The 20,254-nt window shown below is 37.9% G+C and overlaps 1 protein-coding gene across 1 annotated transcript in view; it reads left to right on the forward strand.

Moving 5' to 3' along the window:
- The first annotated feature begins 3,042 nt into the window (after positions 1 to 3,042).
- PPP4R4 (protein phosphatase 4 regulatory subunit 4) overlaps positions 3,043 to 20,254 on the forward strand; it is a 72,265-nt gene continuing 55,053 nt past the window's right edge. The window contains exons 1-2 of the mRNA XM_035539445.1: positions 3,043 to 3,137; positions 3,621 to 3,694. Coding sequence (XP_035395338.1) covers positions 3,048 to 3,137; positions 3,621 to 3,694 — 164 coding nt within the window. The 5' untranslated portion in view covers positions 3,043 to 3,047. The remainder of the gene's footprint in view (positions 3,138 to 3,620; positions 3,695 to 20,254) is intronic.

Here is a 20,254-nt window from a genome sequence, read left to right on the forward strand (position 1 = left end):
GAATAATTTACTTACAGGTTAATTCTTTGGGAACATGTGACAGATAAAGTAAAGAATTGCAACTTTTTCAATGCAGTTTCCAGAATGTTGACACCCAGCTGCTGGGCAGCAAAGGAGAACTGCACATGTATGAAACATGGTAAATCCATACACACAAGTGTCTGTGGATTCAGCCAGCGTACTGGAGGAATAGCCACGTCCTTCCCACTATCTTGTCTTTGGTTTTAGTCATCATCCATATTGCACCTACAGTTTATTGCGGTAGAACACATAAATAACACTATTTCTCTTCTTTCAGTTAGGTATGCATGCCATTGTCCCAGGTGCTCTGCAATTTTCTCTGTCAATGAAGGATTATTTAAAATCAACCCTGTTTTGACTTCACAGGCTTACACAGCTCCTCTGTTAAAATGGAGGTCCCAATTCACTCTGGATTTCACAAAAGCAGTATGAAATAGCACTTCATACTATTACAATAGCTCTGACAAGGTTGAGAATGAAGCTGGAAGTAAAGCTTTATTTGCGAGAAGAGAGCAGTGGAAAAGGGAGGAGCTGAAAGCAGCAGCAGTGGAAGTGAAATCATGCGTGACTTTCATCACAGATGAGAATGAAAGACCATTTGGGAAGAATATGCCTGCAGCTTTACTACTGGGGGGATTAACATATATATGTAATTTTGGAACAAAATATGAAAGCCTTTTTTTTTTTTTTTTCTATCTAACAAATTTGTGGGTCAAAAGGAGATAAGTATATTGAATAGTGGCAAGTTAATTCCTTCTGTGATGTTCATTCTGGTCTGGTATTTAATTAACAGAAATCTCATCTTTATTCTGCTTTTCACATTTTCAGGATGTTACAAACATATCTACTATAAACATATTTCACATATCTATTGATTTTAAAATTGACAGGAGTTACGCATGTGTAATGTTGCCTGAACTGAGTTATAAGCACAGTTTTTTAAAGACATTAAGGGACTTGTTTGCATCTTTATAAAAAAGCCTTTTCTTTTGTGACTTACAAAAATTATATAATGTATAATATGAAAAAACATCCTAATCATAAAGCTAAACTCAACATGCCTCAGTCTTTAAAACTGACTTTTGAAATACCTGACTTGAAAACTGCAGTGAGCTCCTAATTCAAGGAACATGAAAGAAAACGTCTTTGCTCTCAGAAGACCTTTAAGATTCATGAGAACTATTTGCAAGGTGAAATAATTACAAACTGGCTGTGAACAAACTTGTGAAAGGATTTTTCTGACTCAGATTAGGATTTGAAGAAGTTTTTCTAATATTTTACCATTGGATGTCTTGGTTGTCAGAACTCTGAATTTGAGAACATTTTATTAAGCTCTTTTTTTTTTTTTTTTCTTAATTTCTGCCTAGTTAGTTAATGACTTTGAGAGGACATTGGTAGCTAATCAATTTCCAGTCTGGTAACTTTCCCTACTTAAAAGGATTATGCAAAAGACATTTTCAAAATAGTGTTTTTGGTTGTACACGTTGGCTCATCACAATGTCTTGAAAACACTGACTGTTTCAGTTTTCAGTTACATAACAATTAATTATTTAATTTTGTATGTTCAGATTTTTCTCTTGGCAATTTTGATGTACGTTTGAAGTAATGGAGATGCTTTAATTCTTTATTGTTTTAGTGGCTTAACTGAGCACAGGTCTTGGCCTATCCAATACACAGAGAAATAACGCATAATGTTTATTTATTTATTTATTTTTTTGCTAAATAAAAGCTGAGATACCAATCATAAAAGTCAACCAAACTCTTGGCAATGGGCTACATAATATTGTCTAATCCTTACAATTTCTGGAGTTATCTTTACCAACAAAACTTGTTGGGTCACGGGTGCTTTTCAAAGCAGCAGTGAAATATTACGAAGTCCTCAGATAAGCTCTCGTAAAGTATCTACAGTTGTTTGTTTGTTATGAACGTGGTTGTTTGGTTGTTTCCTTTGCAGTAATTGCAAAGGCCACTGTCTCAAAGCCCAGAGAACTCCCTGGCTAGGTGAGCGCCAGGTGTTTGTTGATTCTCGCCCTGCATGCTTTCTGCTTTGGTAGCCCACCTCCAAAGACGTTGTCACATTAAGTTCTTCAGAAAGGTAGTGTTTCCATGCTTATTTGTCCATCCTTCAGGGGTGAAAGTGGCATACCTTTATTTTGAAACACTCTCCCTTGTACCCCAAGTGCACCCTGTGAAGCAGTCCTACGGCTCCCAAGGCGTAACTACATGCCTCAGGAAGAGCTCCTGTACCAGGGCTGGGGAAAAGGACCGCAAAGATGAGGAATAAGAAGTTATGAAGAGCGGAAATGATGTCTTCGTTGCAGGTTCACAGTTCCCTGGTAAGTATGTCAAAGGTTTCTTTTTATCTTTCTCCTTTAAATGAAATTAATTTGAAAGCATTCACTGGGGGATAAATCTGCTTTGGGCATTTCACATTAAATGCTGAATTTTTACAGATTTACTCCCGTGTCATTCTCCTTCCAAGCACTTTGGAAGCGAGGCACGGCCGAGCACACCTGGCCGGGGGCGGGCGCTGTGAGGGGGGCTCCGGCCCACAGCCGTGGCGGGGGAGGCCGCGGTGGCGGCGGGGACCCCCCGGGGAGGGGACGGGGCACGGGGACAAGAACAAGCCCCCGGTGTCTGAGCGCTGAGGGGGCCGGGGCTGCCATCGAGCTACGCCCCCTCCTCGCGTTCAGATATTGCCGCGCTCGGCAGCAGTTTTGCCTCCGCGGAGGCCGCTGTAGCGCCGCGTTGCCCCGGCGACCGGCTCGGCGGGGCTGTCCCGGCCCGGTGCCGGCCCGGCCGGGGAAAGTTTCCCGTCGGGGGCCGGGCCCGGCGGGGCACCGGGCGCTGCCGCAGTGTGCGCGCTGAGGCCGGGCTCCGGGCGGGCGGCGGCGGCGGCGGGCGCGGCGCGGCCGCTCCTCGGGGGCGTTGCGCGGTGCCGGCCCTTCCTCCGCCAGCCTCCCGGGGAGCGGCGCCTCGCCAGAGGCTCTAGGTGGTGCGTGCACCCGATGGTCGTCTTCTGCAGGATGGATTTTAGCCAGGGCAATCTGTTCGGATACATAGAAGACCTGCAGGAGCTAACTATTATAGAGAGGCCGGTCCGCAGGAGTCTGAAGGTATCTGCTCCGACGGGGAACGGTGCTTTACGAGCCGCGTGAAATTGTCTCTGCTTGTGCCCGGCTACCTGACCGGGCGGGCTGCTTGCACGGCACCCGGGTGTTAAAGCCTGCTTTCCTTCCTCCTGGAATAAACAGTCTTGAGTCCCATACAGCAGGGACTTAATATTTTCAGAATAAGCATGTTAAGCTGCAAAAAAAATAGACTAAAGTCTTTAGATTAATTTACATGCGACTTTATACTTTCCTTTCAGTGATTAATTGCGGTAGTGTCTGGCATGGAGCTGTACTTTCATTACCTCCCAGCTTTTCCCGGTGAACCATTTATTTGACTCAATTTGAAGCTGGAGATTTCAAGGATTAAATTTAAATTACTCTTGGAGCTGTCCCTGGATGTGGGGAGGAAGGGGTTGCTTTTAGAAGATTAAAATGAGGAAATAGTAAGGCATTGTAAACTCATAATCTCTATTTCACGCTTGACAGACACCAGAAGAAATAGAAAGACTGACAGTTGATGAAGAACTCAATGATATTGAAAGGGCTGTTTACCTACTCAGGTATTTCCTAAAATGTTACTGTCAAACACTACTGACCTTCATGATTATGTATAGCTTTTTTTTTTTGTGTATTTACTCCTTGCTCCTTTTATTTTCTGTCTTGCAGTAGTAGTTTTTACTTTCCTCTACGTTGATTGTATAAACAAGATAAAAATAGGTACTGTAGTTTTTTTCTCTTTTTTTTTTTTATATTGCATAAATAGGCTGCCTGTGTAGATGTACCAACACTTCTGAGTTTCTAATATGGCCTTCACCAACACTGACTAGTACTTCATCTTCTTTTTCCCCTGCAGTTGATTTTGCAAGATACCCTGAGTGTTAACATCAATAATGCCAATCGTTCGATGCCTTCGTATTTGCTCTAAGGCATGAGCAGTTACCACACACTGGTAGCAGAGCTATTTGAGCATACTGTATAAATCTGGGTTTTCTGAGGAGAATGCAAAACTGATCTCTCAAGTTGTCTTTAGGAAATACTGTGGAAGATACTATATTAATGCTTCCCTGTGTTCTGGTTTTTCATTTTACCTCCTCCTTGTCCTTTAAAGTATTTATCTGCAGTTACTGGAAAAACTTAAACATTGATAGTTAAAATACAGATCTCTTTCAACTATTGTGTAAGTCAGCGTTGAGAGTGCAAGTATTCTGAAGGATTTTGATTTGCATATTCATTTTTAAACAATACCTAGTAATTGGAGAAACAGCTGCAGATTCCTCACAGTTTGCTTATTCTGCTATTTTAAGTGCTCTTCTAGTCTATTACTGTCCTCAGTGTTTAGAGTACGTATTCCCAGTGCCTTAATTTTCCCTTCTTGGGGTCTGTGCAATTATTTTTAGTTCGGTGTTTTTTTGTCCACTAGTACTACTCTTGAAAAAAATATATATTTTTAATGCCAAACCTTATTAAATACTGGATTTAAAAACTTTTGTTTTGCAAGTAGTACTTGTAATCAAAGTAGTCTGACTCGAGGGAAATTCAGAGGAAACAGTTTGCGTGTGGTGCATATCATTGGAAAGATGCACATCAATTTCATTTTTTACCTCACAGCAGGGAGCATGGTTGACTTCCCCCTAGCCCCGTGGCAGCAAATTTCTTTGTTCTTTCTGCTCTTTTCTCAATTAAAGATCATGTTTCTAGCAATATATCATTACTGGATCATTGCCTTGTTAAAGGGTAAAAGGTTCTACTTCATGTCCTTCATCTTACTAATTGCTTTTCAACCTGGCCTTGAACTTCTCTTGACATCTTCATCTGCTTTCTCTGTACTTGAACAGCTGTTTTGGAGGCATAACATTCATTTCCTTGTGCTGAAGTTTTCATTTTTGCCTCTGCATAGTCTTTTATTGCTGAAAGGTAGCTTCATCTCTGCTTGGTAAGCTTTTTGTAAGGCAATCACTTGCTGTGATTGTCCAGGTATGTTAATACACTAATCCAGTGGAAGCTTTTGCTTTATATTGCCTTTCCCCCATCAAGTAGGGCATAAGCAGAGTTGAAAAGCTGCCTGTAACACGAGTAGTATCCTTTATGTAATGCACAAAGGTATATATTTTTGGCTTGTCTGGTATTTTTTTCATCTATTATAATACAATATCTCTGCCTGTTCCTGTTTGACAGTAATGACAGTCTGGTCTTTTCATGCCTCATTTTATCACACAGATGCATTATTTGCCTTTGTTCAGGTTGTCCCTTATGTGGGACTCTCCTTGATGTTATCAATAAAGCCACTGCCATTTCTGAAAATCCCCCTGGAAAACTGCCTTTAGTGAGATTGAAATGAATTGTTAATGATTTGTGTGTTGTGCTCCATTTGGAGAGGATGATGCCAAATCCATATACTTAACAAAACCCCAAAACAAATAAACAAAAATACCCTGCAAAAACAATAATAGAAAGTAAATCTATTACCTTTGGTATCTACAAGTAGTATAGAAATATTTGATGTTGTGGCACATTCATATTTATGTTGTCACTTATTTATATAACTCTGATCTGCAAGCTGGAGATGTTTAATTTACTGAGGGGGATATCTTTAAAGCAGTGTTTCTTGTACAGCACAGTGGAGCTGAATAATACTGAGTGAAGCCTTTGTATGATACAGCAAAGCTAATACTTAGTAATTAATTTCCGTGAAAGTCCAAAAAGAGTCCTCATGTTGTAATGGCTCTCATTCTAACAGGAAAAAAAAAAACAGCCACTTTCTGTTCATTTACTAGCCTCTTTTCCCCAAAAAACCCACTCCCAGACTTTCCTTCCCACCCTCGAACTTGGATGCTCCGGGCTGCTTGTACGCAGAGCTGTTTTATGTTTAGTAGAATCCCCACCCCCCGTTACATATCTGCTTCTGAAGCCTTACAATAGTAGTCTGAAAATAGATGCGTTGACATCCTAGTTGGAGAGAACAGCACAGCCTCTTACTCTCTGAGGTTTTTAGTACCTGAATAATGTGTTTGTTTTTTTGACTGATTCTTGCTCTACAGCGTATGTGAGGAGGTGCTCATTTCACAGCTCTCATATCAGTTTCAGCAGTTTGGTTTTTTTGTCTCTTCTGTTACTTCTCATTTGACAGTGGTACTATACATTGCTCCTTGGTTTGGCTCATCGTGTAGCTACAGAAACAGTTGTGCAAGCAACAGGAACAGGTTCAGTAGCTCTCTTGGTGGCCGGAGTCACTTCAATATGATCTAAGCATGGGTGAACTGCAGCTCCAGACTGTTGTTGCTGAGAGTACTCAATTTTAATTAGGTAACATTCTGCAGTGAGACTGATCAAGTTCTAACTTAATAAGAATGTCACTTGTTGTAATCTCAATTAACCTTAATTCTGGTTGAGGAACTGGACTTCTTTAGACCAGGCTGTCAGATGTCTATGAACTTATCATTGAAATTAAATGGATTTGAGTGCCTATAGAGGGAGAGGCATCTAAATGTCTAGGAACTAGGTTTTAGAGCTTTAGCCTGAATGCTTGGTGTTCTGCTGGGTTACACCAGAGTTGTATTCTGAATGAGTTTTCGATGTTGCTGCCCCTACAGAAGAGCCAAGAGAGCAGAACAGCCATGTTTATCTCATCCATGTCAGTGTCAAGACTGATGGCTTATCATAGGAAAACATCAGCAGATTAAGACAAGCTGCTAGACTTTGCACTGAAGCCAACTGAATGCTGTGCATTGCGCTGACTCTTCAGGGCACTGTGACCTGTGCCAGGAGAGTGACAATAAGCGGCTCAGGGACATCAATTTTTATTCGTGCTATGAACCTTTGCCTGTAGCTTCCATGATTGCTGATGTTTAATGGCAGCACTTACTCTCAGTTGTCTTACTGTAACTTACCCTTTTAGGGCATAAAGCCAGTAGCTAAGTATGCATTGTTTGTCTGATGTCAATTCGGTTTGGATTCAGGGATATTTACTAGCATGCACGCTGTATAGTGGTTTGTTTTCTGAAGGCTTTTCTGATAGCTTTCCCTAGGGGTTTTGCATTGTTGTGTGTATTGTATTATTTTGTTTTCAGCTACTTTTTGTTTATTTGTGCCTGCTTAGTGTTAAAGCTTAAAGGCCTTGACATTTCTGTCATACTCAAAATAACAGGGTAATAATGAGTTATCAAGGTGGAAGACTGAATTATTCACCCTCTTGGGAACACACTGTACTTTGGTTTTGGAGGAAGTCTATCTCCCAGTTCAGAAAACAACACAGTCCCCCTCCAAAACCTTTAACACAGTTTTTGACAATGCAATAGATACTCTATCTAGATTGGAAAGAATTCAATGCTTATAAACCTAGTACTTTCCTATTTAAAAAAAAAAAAATTGTACTTTATTGTAGCCATCTTCGGTTAGCTAGAGTATTCTTAAATTCTAAATGTCTCTTTACACTTTATATTTTGTTAACTGTGAGCATCAAAACAACTAACTAGTACTTCAGAGATTTTTTAAAAATTTTTTTTTCCTTTAGTTTGTAGTCTTCATGGTATTAGTTTCTGAGATTTTTATTTGCTCTGTAGGGCCAAGCAACTCAGCTTTTGAATTAAATGAAAACTTTCCTTTAAATATAACTCTAGGAGTTAGTTCTCAAATATAAGCATTGTTTAATATAACAGATTATACAGCTTCTGAATTTATGGTCCTGTTGCCTAGATAGTGTACTGAAGGATCCAACTGTCACATTAAGCGTGTTAGAAAATAATTCTTCCAACTATACCTGCAAGCTGTATTCTTCAGTCTTTATTGAATTATGCTCAGGGTAATAATGTCTTGTTTTTAATTACAATATATATTATATAGAAATTTCACTCTTGATTCACTTAGTTGGATGGATAAATTAATTGCATGACCTTGACTCTGTTATGCAAATAAATTCATGTATATGTAGTAGATATTTTTGCTTCCTTAAAGTGAAAAGTGTACATATATTCTTCTGAAACAACGTTAAGTCATGTGCTTTTATTAAAACTTGTATTTGTGCAAGTACCTCCATTGATCACACTTGCTGATTTGAAACTGCAGCTAAGGAAGCAGCTGGAAACATACACAGTATACGCTAGTAAGGTGTTCAGAGAAACCTCAAAAACTAACAAACAAACAAACAAAAACAAAAGAGAAAAATCTGTTTCATTTTTCTTATATCTTTCAGGCCACAGTCAATGCAGGAAGATGTCATTGCCAGTTATTTCCCGGCTCTAGCCCTTGTGTTCTCCCTCACAAGCCCATTGGGGAATTTACCTGAGCCAAACCATGAAAGTAATGGTTAGGTTTAAAACAGATCACTTCGGTCATCCAGTACTTTGTGCAACAGAAAAAAAGACCCAAGGGAAGTGGGTAGCAGAATGGGAGTAAGGCTCTGGAGCAGATGAAATGGCTTTCAGACTTACCAGTAGATTTCATTAGTTTATGGTATTAATGAAGGTAAGGTTTCCTGGTATAGTTTCATGGTGAAGTTAAGTTGGATGAAGCTCTTGCAGTATCAGAAAGAGTGGTTCTTCTTTCCTTTCCTTGTGCAACTGCATGTTTGTCATGCTTTTTGTGTGCCAGCTCTCCTGCAACTGCAACCATGCAGTCTCAATCCAATTAGGGAACTGACAGTAATTTTAGCATTTCCAGGTACTCCCTTCCAGTAAAATGTGCAACTGCACAACTCCTCATGCTAGTATAAGTGGGAGCACGAGTGGAGAGGGGGTCACACCTGGTAGATCATTCTTCCATCAATAGCAGAGCAGATGTAGATCAGGTGACACAAATCTTGAGTCTATGCTCTGAGTCTTTGAAGTTAAGTACCAATTGAAATGGTTGGAGAGTGTAAGGTATCAGCTATGGTGTATTTAATGAGCCCTTTGACATTAAATGGACGTCTAGAAGTCTGTGTGAGAGCTGTGATGTGTCAGGGCAGTGGTAGCTCTTCCTTATTGCATTGACGACCTCTCCTTTGGAGGTGTTAATTAAATTTGTTTCAGATCATCTTCAGGTGTAAGATAATAACGAGAAACTAGGTAGCTGTGTGGTTGCCCTTTTTCATAGTATAAACAGTTGAAAGAACTGTTTTTTTTTTTAATATCTAAAACCTGTTCTATTGACTTCAGAGAACCTTGTCATGCTCTCCTAGAAAAAAATCTACATAGGAATATCCAGCTAAATATTTACAATTTTTTGTCGTTTCTACATGATAAATCCTGTACAGGGATAGCATGTTGCCCAGCAGGAGACTGAGTTTGTTTTCCTTTTGTTTAGATGAACACTGTCACTTAATAAATAACTTGTTAACAGCTGCACAGCTCATTTTGAGATGGCACATAATTAATGTGCAAGTACAATAATTCTCCTTTGTATCACCTTCCTTAGAAAGCTCCAACTGTTCATAACAACATTGTGTACTTGTAAGGAGCTTTTATCCTCATGGTTGCTCAATATTACTAATTTGTTTTTGTATCCTTTGCCTGATTTGGCACCAGATAATAGCATTGTGCTAGTTTTACAGGACCTGAAGGTGCAACCAATGGAAACTTCAAGAGATGGTAAAATGTAGTGTTAGAATACACAATGTAGAGACCCCTCAAAGAGTAGGTCATTTATGGTAAATCTGAGAACACTGTCACAAGATGGTGCCCCTTAGTATAGTGACTGCAATATGCCAGTGGCTCCTTCTGTTGTCTTGAGGGCTACTTGACTCTAGGTGTTGGGAGCCCTTCACACATCATGATGTGATAGTTTCACGGCCCTGCACTCTGACTCAAATTCAGTTTCTGCTGATAGGTAGAATCAGCAGAGAATAGTAGTCCAGCTGCTCTTCGCCCAAAACCTGTAGTAGACGCTTGAGTTTTAAGAGAGTCAGGATAGTAGCATACACTGTTAGTGACAGGGATTTGACAAATGCTTGTCATTTGTGTGAGTACTTTAAGACTCTTCTGCATAGTGATTCTTAGCACTGATATACCACTTCACATATTTTTGCATTCAGAGCTCTTTGACATACTCCCAGTTTTCCACAAACCAAGGCAGGTAACATTCCATTATGTCTTGGTTCACGTTTTCACACTTCGTAAAGGTGAGGTTGTTTTACTGAGGTGAAAATCAGATTATAATTTAAGGACTTCAGGAACTAGGACTGCAAGCTTGGGTCTGTGTCTATGCCTGAGTTGATGTGCTGTGACAGGAATGATTTGGAATGCGACAAGAAATCATTCTGTCAAGACTTAAAATTAATTCTTGTTGTCTGGGGTATACTTGTAGAACAGTTTTATTTAGCTAATTTTAGGATAACTTTAGCAATGTTTTTGCCTTTGTTCCACCAGGTGGTGGTCTAAATGCCAACACGGTGGTAAGGTTATACTGACAGTCAAACTTCAGTCTGAAGCTTTGTGTTACACAAGAGAAACCAGAATTACTTCATCACTTAAGCAGAGACTTTTATGCCAGGGTAAGCGCGATGGGAATGTAGATGGTTCTTGAGATGAAGAAATTCAAGGAGATCTCGTCTCCTTTGTTCATTGAGAAGTTTTAGTACTTTGGGAAGGGACATCTTATTTAATCTTCCAGAGGTAGCTTTTTGTGTAAGAAAAATTTTCTTTAGGTCTTGAAGATGAACTGAAAAGGAAAATGGAAGCAATTTCTACAGTGAGGATGTCTAATGGCAAAGTCTGAAAAAACCCCAACATATTAAGGCTGAAGAACCAACTGTTTAAATTATACACAATTATAGGATTATATGCCGTAAAAAGAAAGTAGCTTCAGATTCTGAAACTGAATAGCTCTGGGTTCGAAGACTGATGCTGTAAGTGGTATCTTTAGCCAAAGACAGAGGTATAGCCTCAGGGAAAGGTTTTTAAAGATAGGCTAGCGATTCAAAAGTAGCAAGAATCTTTTCTTTTGAACATGGTGGTGATATGGTTTGAGAATTAATAGCATTGGCATCCTTAGGCTTTGATTTCCCTTCCCCTGTATAATTACTGTCCTAGATCAGTCTGTGCACAGGTCTGACCAGTCTGAACAATAACATTAGCCTTTGCAGTCTGTGGATATAAGAGTTCCCTAAATCCTGTGCTTCAATCTGTTAAAACTAATTTTACATGGCTATCACAGTCACTGCAGTTTCTGATGTTGCTACTCTTTCCATGAATAACCTTGCTGGACTCATGGAGGCACTTCTTGAAAAGCTAGTCTTTCCCACCGAATGCGAACTCCCTATAGCTATCAGATGAACGCCACTGTCTATGGAAGAAAAATGGCTTTCTGCTTTATGAGTCATAATAAACCGGAATGAAAAAAAAAGACAAAAGACTTGGAAACTTCTCCTAGATCTCTTAGATACATCTGTCTGAGGCAAACCCTTAGTGCCTCTGGCTGAGAGTTCTATACAAGCAGGGAAAGGTACCAGATATTTCATATTCACATTATTATTTTAATGGACTGTTGATGATGCAGTTTTTTTATTTAAGTTCTATACTTTTAGTTTCTTTTGCATTGAACTCAATGTTTCTGCTTGTTTCTTTTTGCAAAGAATTGCCCTAGGAGGGGTTAATGTTGAGGAATAAAAGCATCAGGCTCTGGATATAATCGCCTGTATCTTGATAGCAGATGTTTCGGGAGCAGGTTTCTTTATTCCACGTTGTCGCATGGCTGTGGGTTCTGCGTATGTGTACTACTCTAATGTGCAGATTAGCTGAGTCACTCCTTGTCAGCCGTGTCAATTCACAGCAGGGCTGAGTGCAATTGCTGTGCTTTCTTGAACTTGTTAACTGCTGTTGAAAATATCTTGCCCATCTACCCTGTATGTACTAATGGATTTTTAGATACCTACCACTTTCCTAACACATTCTATGGAGAGGGAATATTTCTTAGTCACTGTATAATTTCAAAATCACACACTCTTTGCGTAGAGAAACATGCTGCAGTGTGATTTCAGTCCCAGTGTATCTCTGTAATGTCTGCTTTACTGTTCTTACACTGTTCTTAAGTTTACTATAGCATAACAAATTTGGATTGAGGCTGTGTGGCAGCAGGGATAAATTAACTGATATGAATGCAGTTACATCATTCTAAGTGTGTATGAATGCAAGCTGAGGGCAGTAACCAGGGGTATGGCTGTTGTTGACTCTGTTTACTTAGAGTAGCTATGAAAGTATCTATAGCACTTCAGACATTTTTTTTTGTAAGTTTATATAAACAAAGGTGCCCAGCATCAATGAGTCAAAATAATGTGTAATGAAGAAAGACTGCAGCCTCAAAGAGCGTAATCTTATGTTCTTGCTAATGTGGAGGAAAGTAATTTATCCATCCTTCTTGTCCACATCCATTTTCCAGTAATTGTCTAGTTTAAGAGAATTCTTCTGGCTTGGTAAGTGGATCAGTACAGTTTTACCTATGGCAATTTCTGTAGATTTTTAAGGTTAAATCTTCCACTTAATTTTAAACAAAATACATAGTTCTGATTTTCAGTGGATTTTAAATCAGAATGATGCAATTTGTTTTTATTTTTTTAAACATCAATGCACTCTTAACTTTGAATTAAATTGGAAAAGTTGCCACGGTTTTCTGTGAAAGTCCAGGGGCACGGGAAGGGTACAAGCAGAAATTCCTGGAGCTTTTTTTTTTTTTTCTAAGGACAGTTTTATGTACAGATTCGTCAGTTATGTCCCAAATAAAAAGACTTGAGTCCACACTTCTTGAAGTAAAAACAGTGAGTTAATTTGGTAAGGTATCAATTAGCTTCTACCATCAATACCTGCTTCACCCCGCCAGCACCCCCAGACAAGTGTTGGTGAACAGTGAAGAAAACAGTTAAACACTGGAGCAGTTTACACTCAGATTAAAGAGCAGCTCTTCAAAGTTGCCTGTGTAGCTCCAGCTCGATTCTCTTTACCAGCTGGAGAAGAGCAGGAAGTTGGATTCGAGCTGGGTTGAAGCACTGGTAACTCCACTTGTATAAGCAGAGCTCTGCAGTAGGAGTGTTGTTGCGCTCAGCAATACCATTATGTTCTGCTTGCAAGGTTAGGTCTGCAAAATGGGGTCTACTCTTTGCTTGTAATGCATGAAAGGTGCAGCTGACCAGCTTGTAGAATGACTTTCTGAAGCAGTATGTGCCCTTCTCCTGGTATTGCTTGGTAATGTCTATGGTTCAGTTTCCTTGCATGTCAAATGGGGATGAAACTAGTCAAAGACGTTGACAACCTTAATACTTCAGTGTTTTTAAATTAAGCTAGGCAAGGGGCCGTAAATACATACTTTAAAAATGCTAACCATGTTTTCTCTGTGAATATGAATTGATTGTATTGTCTCTGACAGAATAAGCATATGTAGAAGAGAAATGTGAAGGCTTCTGCTTTAATATGCATGTTTACATGGTAATATTACTTACATTATTGTGCAGGCCTGAAGATAAAAATGCTGGCTTTGAAGGGAGAAACAGAAAAGATGCCATTTTCACTGCTGAAATTGTAACAGAGCTTTCTGAGGAGGAGGATTTATGTCCATATTAAATAGCAAAACATGAGTCATTGCCTCATTGCTGTTTGCACCAAAATGCTTCTGTTACAAACAGTTAATCTCCCTTTAATAATTTCATTTAAAAGCTCAGGATTAGAGTACCTATTTTTCTGCCATTTTGGGAGCAAGACACGTAGAATACATTCTTCAGGTCAAGATTTATTTCTGCTCCTGCCTTTTAAAATTGCAAAATACTAAATCAATGGAAAAGAGAGTGATGACTACAAATTAACCTACTTCTTTAGTACAGGGTTTAACCCAAGAGTATGTCTATTTCCTCTTCCTATTAATCACCATGTAAGGCCAACTGCAGGTGCATTTTAAGGGTTGCTTGTATATTTTGAACCTTGTGTGCCTGTTGTGTTATATGCAAATAAAATACTTGCACCATGACTTTATTATAAATGGTTAGGTGCGTCCTGGCATGGAAAAATCAGCTAGTAAGAGTAGATAAATCTGCTTTCACTTTGATCACTTGAACTGTCCCGCCTATTTTTAAGCAATGTTAGAGTACTTAGATCAATAAAATTGATAACAAAATCTTTGAATCTTATTTATTGCCAATTCTGAAGACTTTAAGTACTTACTTCTCTAGTACTTCATCTTACTTTTTGAATAAATGAGGATGTCTTTTAGTGAAGGACACAAATACTAAGTATTTTTATGTTCTGTTGCTCCCACTTTTTGAGTCCAACATGCAGAAAACTGATTATTCCCCCCCAGTGCTATTATTTCTCTTTCAAGTGCGTACATCTTATTTTTCCTTTTCTTTGCCATCATCCCTATGATTGAAAGCTTGCCTTAAACTCATTGTCTCCAGGAGACTAAGTACAGAATACCAGTTGAGATGGCCTTTGTGACACCAATAAAGACTGTGTGGGTCCTGTCGTACAGAAGTTTTGAGTTTTGGACACACTGAAATTACATTGAAATTCTAAGGCCTGTGTGCAGTTTTTAAAGTTAAATTCCACCTGTGGATATCCATCTGCAAGGATGCCATATCAGATACCTAATCAAAGTATTATTCATGGAAGAATAATACATTGCTTTAACATCCCACAGCGAGTTTGGACTAAGGGTTTACTGACCTATACCTTTGAGTGATCTGTTAGTACTGTTTCTGGTAATAAAAAAAAAAAAAAAGGGTGGGGGGTTGGGGAAACAAGAACAAACCGAAGGAAAAAAAACAGTATTGTATCAGTAGTTGCCTTTTACTGTAACTTTTTTCTTTTTCCATGTTACTTTTATTTCCATCCAAGGATATTGATACTAACAGTAAATAGACAATCCAAGTATTCTGGTGGTTAAAACTGATACCCTGTGAAGGAGCTATGCAACTGAGCAAACCTGAGATGCATTCAAAAGAAAGAGAGATTCTTTTCTTTCAGAGATGGTTCTGAACTAATTTTAGCAAATGTGGGTGGAATTACTGGAAAATGCTTTATTTATTCTTTCCATTGCAGAATGTCAAACTCTTTTTGGGATAATTGTACCATTAGAAATAATTTAAAATATGAGTATGTGAGGGGAAAAAATAGTCTAACAAGAGGCTGTTTAAGATCATTGTAGTGATTTTGGAGGTAGGGAACACTATTAAGACAGGCCTGGGGTTATAATTACCTAAACCTAGTTGGGTAGGCAGGAGGATTCTTATGTTTTGCTCTTAATGGTTTTTATTGGGAATGTAAATACAGATGAATTATCTGTATATATAATATGTATTTTTATTTACTGTTTGAAATTATTTTGCCAGAGAGGTGGAAATCTGCCAGACTTGTCATCGCTTCAATTTGTTCGTTCTGTTCACTGTGTTACCTGGTTTGATTATCGGTCCAGTCCAAACTGTACACTGTCAATGGAAGAAATCTTGTATATTTCTGAGGGACGTGACTCTGACTCTTCATTTTAATTAAGAAGCTGATTTTCACCCTGCTTTCCAAAGTGAACATGAATCAAGTAAAGCACTTTCTTGTTTGACTGGATGTGAATCAGCAACAGCTTGGAATTGAAGTAATTTTTAGTTATTTGCATGTTTCTCTCAGAAAGCTGCCTTTGATCTGTGTCAGTTTCTGATGGTTGAGAGAGCAACAGTACAGTAAGCTGTATGACTTTGTATTGCTGATGCATGTAACTGTTTCAGCCTGATGTAGATGTCCATTACTTTTTGAAAATATCTGAATAATGAACAGAGGTACAACAAGCAAGGCTTACCAATTCCAACCTGTCTAAAAGGTATCTTGTATGAGGGTTCATGGGTTTGTGTTTTTCTAATTTTTTTTATTTCTTTTGAGTCACCAGGCCCTTTGAGTATGACAGAAATAGTTTAATAACAATCTAGTGTTATTGGTTTGATGTCATCCTGAGTTCACTATCAGATTTCTTTGTTTGGGAAGAAAAAGAACTGCCTGTATAGCTAAAGTTTTGAAAGAGTTTCTAAAATTTCAGCTGCATTTTTCATTGCTCACAATTTTACTTCCATATTTTTCAAATTGAAACAGGAGCTCAGTTTATATTATTACATCTACCAACAGTATCTCTCTAGATATTATACAGATAGACATATAGGTATATTTCTCTTGCATGTGCATGAAAACGCTGTGAGCAAGAGCTTCAAACCCTTGGGTTCAGTCTCCCTGTGCCCTTTTTTTGTTTTTTTATTCCTTGTTGCTTTTCATTCATTCACTGACTTTTCCTGTACTCAGCATTTCTTAAAATGTGTCTGTTGGTCTCTTTTCTACTTCCTTTTGGTTCATTCTTCTGTGTCATTTTGGAAATGGACAGTCAAGTCAGTCAGTAACAAGTGTGTTTTATGTACAATTTGTCAAAGTGACAATGATTGATGCAGCAGCTTAGTTTGTTATTCTGGATCTTATGAACCTATTTTAAAAAGTTTAAATTTTTTTTGGAAGATGGCTCAAAATTTGTACTTGTATTTAAGCCTTAGAACATCATGGTTATTTTAGGCTTTTTCCATGGAATATCCTGAGTTGGAAGAGAGACACAAGGATCATCGAGTCCAACTTCTGGCTCCACACAGGACCACCCTGAAAATCCAACCTTATGTCTGAGATCATCGTCCAAAGGCTGCTTGAACTCCGGCAGGCTCACTGCCATGACCACTGCCCTGGGGAGCCTGTTCCAGTGCTCAACCACCTTCTCAGACTTATCGTCTTTACCTTAAAACAAACTCTTACATAAAAAGCTTTTTTAATGAAGCAATGCAGATACAGACAAACAGACCAGTAACATTTGCTTTTCTAACCTGCGATGTGCATAATGGTATACCTGCATAATGGTTTGCTGATGGAATTAGTATAGCATAATTAGTTTTTAAATAAATGTTTGGAGAGACTCATTGCAAGGGATAAGGTGGAAGGGAGTGATATCTTCTGTTAGATCAGACAATGCATCTTGAAAAAATAGAGAACTTTTTTTTTAGAACTGCAAGTCCATTTTCTAAAGGAGAGGTTGAAATGTTCTTGATCTAGAAAAAAGTATCTTTATATTTAAATATTTATGACAAGATTTTCATCAGCTTCCACAAGTGTTAGATTAGGGTTGCTATGAAAAAAACAATGTAGAAGTGATAAAAGATGGAATATGTTATGTTCAGAAAGGATGAGTATGCATGATAAACAGACACACAGATAAGTAATAAAGCTTTTGGGTCTGTTGTGTATAATGCCCCTCAATTAAATGATTCATAAGTTGAAGACTAAGTAGACTTTAGTACTTGTTAGGTCATTTGAGGTGTTTATCCCTTTCATGCCACAAACAGCTATCTCTGTGGATGAAATAGTGATACAACAAATAAGGTTGGAGAATGAAAAGACATCCTGTGCCTAAATTAGACTAGAAGATAAATTTGGGTCAACAGAAATAATTTACCCTTAGAAGGGTAAAATGCTTTGGGTAGCATGTGTAATTTTTTTCCCCTCACTTCCTGTGCAGAAAAATTACAGACCTTGCACTTTTTCAGGAGAGTCTATATATCATATAGTACATAGTGTGGAATGGCAATTCTTGCTGAGAGTTGTAAATTATGAGTCAGTGGATGAAGACTGGGCAGAGGGAAGAATAGTATCAGCTATTACCTCGTTTTTGTTACATCATCTAGGGACTGGAAATTGCATTATCTTGATCTTGGAGTGAAGAGGCTGGTTTTATTTTTCAAATTTAGACTCAAAATAAAAACCACCAGGGTGGATGTTCTACCCAGAGACCATACGAAATGCAATATGTTACAAGTCGCCTAAGAAGGAGGAAAACACCTTTTAGGAGATAGTAATATTGATATTAGGCTAATAGTTGGGACAGAAAACATGTTCTTTTGAGACACTTCTTATATTCTTGAAACTTTTCTTAAAGTTCAAGGCAGGAAAGCTTAATATATCCTCACTGTGAGTTTAGACACTGATTACTAAAAACTGGTAATATTAGGAAGAGTGAAGTTGTATCATTATACTATCTTTTAGTTGGCTTAGGAAGAGAAAAGACTATGAATTATAAATCCTTTCTTTCTTTGACAATTATTCAGCAAACAAACTTCAGCTGACTAAACTGATCCTGGTAAACAGGGTTAGTATGAATACAAAACTACTGTGGAGCTAAATAGGGGATTTCTGTTCTTATTTTAATTGCTCTAGTAGTTTCATATGTAGTGGTGTATGTTCAGATAATGTATGAAGATCAGATTCAGATATGCTCTAAAATGACCAAAGGTACGTAGTTCTGAAGTAGAAGATAATGAAAAAGTGGTTTTGAAAAATGTGATTTTTGATAGAAAACTCTTAAGAATGCCAGCTATAAGGAGATGGTCATACTGGGATATTATTAGGACTTCCGAATTCATTTAAAATGAGTATTAATCAGGTGCTACATTTCTGGATTCGTCTTGTTTTCAGTGAAGTTACAGAAGCCTGAAAATACAAGTTTTTTTCTGTTTGACCTGGCGAGGCTGGTAATGGGACAGGAACAGTTGATGGGAAAAGCTGCTCGATGCTACTTTGGCCACTTCAGTCTTGGGCTTAGTTACAGCCTGGTTTATATCCCTATTCTAGAATCTTGCATAGTAGCCTAAATTTCATGTATATTGAAGGATGGAGTACACAAATTTTACCAGGTATAATTACACACAGAAAAAGGCCATTGGCTTCTAGGACAACTTAAATTAGTTTTGAGGTTGTTACGTGCTGTACCCAGCTAACTGTGACCCTGAAAAGTTGTTCTGACAGTGAAAAACATGCAACATATGGCTTAGGAGCCCCATTATTGTATTTTAATACATAAGATACATAATAAACATATAAAATAGTTAATGATACATAGATTTGGAATGAAGTGTGTATGAGTGAGCAATGTGTTTTTTTTAATTCTTATATGAGCATTTTTTTCAAAAGGAAGCCTCTCTTTTAGCACCTGTACTGTGTCAGAAATGTAAACCATTTGATAAATCTGATAACTGTCTTTAAAAAAGGTATCCCAAATATCTTTATAGTTTCAAGTGATAAGATAAAAACTTTTGATTCTGGATACTCTGATTTGTCACTTGCAACGTAGTAGAGGATAATGTGCAAACAATTTTGCAGCACTTATGTTGTCTATAAAATCTCCCTTGCAATATATGTATAAGTTCAAAACTGTTAATATTTCTACAACTCGTGCTTCTAAATCTTTATCCAGCCAAAGCTCTGAAAGAAAGTTATTTTAATAAAATGACAGATCCTTCTGTGGAACTGGGTCTGTTTATTATATACTTAACACAATATATGTCAAATAGATGTTTAGACGCTCATAATTTATGCTTACAGAAGTATGCTTGAAATGTGAGTGTAGATAACGTGAATTAAAAAGAAAATTACTGCATTTCACATATGGTTTACACCAGTGTTGAGAAAGGATTACACAAAATACCAGAGTGTATGAGCATTCTTCTTGAAATAAAATCATTTGTTAATATTTGTGATTTCAGGACATTTTTCTACTTTCTAGGATTTTTTCTTAAAAAAAACAAAACAAAAACGCAAACAACCCCCTGGAACTTAACAATCAAAGACAAAATTTTAAAATAAAAAACTTGCAGAAGTATTAGTTCTTAGTTAGCAAGAGTAGTCCTTAATAAATGTTAAGCCTGTCTCTCCCCTTCTGCGTAGGAAAGACTGCTATATAAAAATCTTCACGTTACAAGTAGAGAAGATTCGCTAAGTAAATCTTATGGGCCAGGCATCTTTATGTTACTGACAAATATTTATCTGGATACCTAGTTTGCCTTGGCAGCCATTATATTCTGCAGGATAAAAGAAATTGTGGAGGAAGAAACGATACTGAATGATTGTGAAAAGGGCTAGATCCTGTAAGTAGAAATTTTGTAGTAGTGATCCATATCAAATCTAAGAAAAACTAAAATTTCTAGGTAGCTGAAGTCTGCGGGTGAATTTTAAGGTGCTAGATTTGTGCTTTCACAGTCCGCCAAAGCATATACATTTTGTGAAAACTAAGAATAAGATTTTGAAGAGTGTTTTCATATTATACTAATACCTCACTCATTGAAGTTGGCAAACTTTTACGTTTGTTTTCAACAAATGGAGATT

This window comes from Cygnus atratus, chromosome 5, assembly GCF_013377495.2.
Source record: "Cygnus atratus isolate AKBS03 ecotype Queensland, Australia chromosome 5, CAtr_DNAZoo_HiC_assembly, whole genome shotgun sequence".
Classification (NCBI taxonomy): Eukaryota; Metazoa; Chordata; class Aves; order Anseriformes; family Anatidae; genus Cygnus; species Cygnus atratus.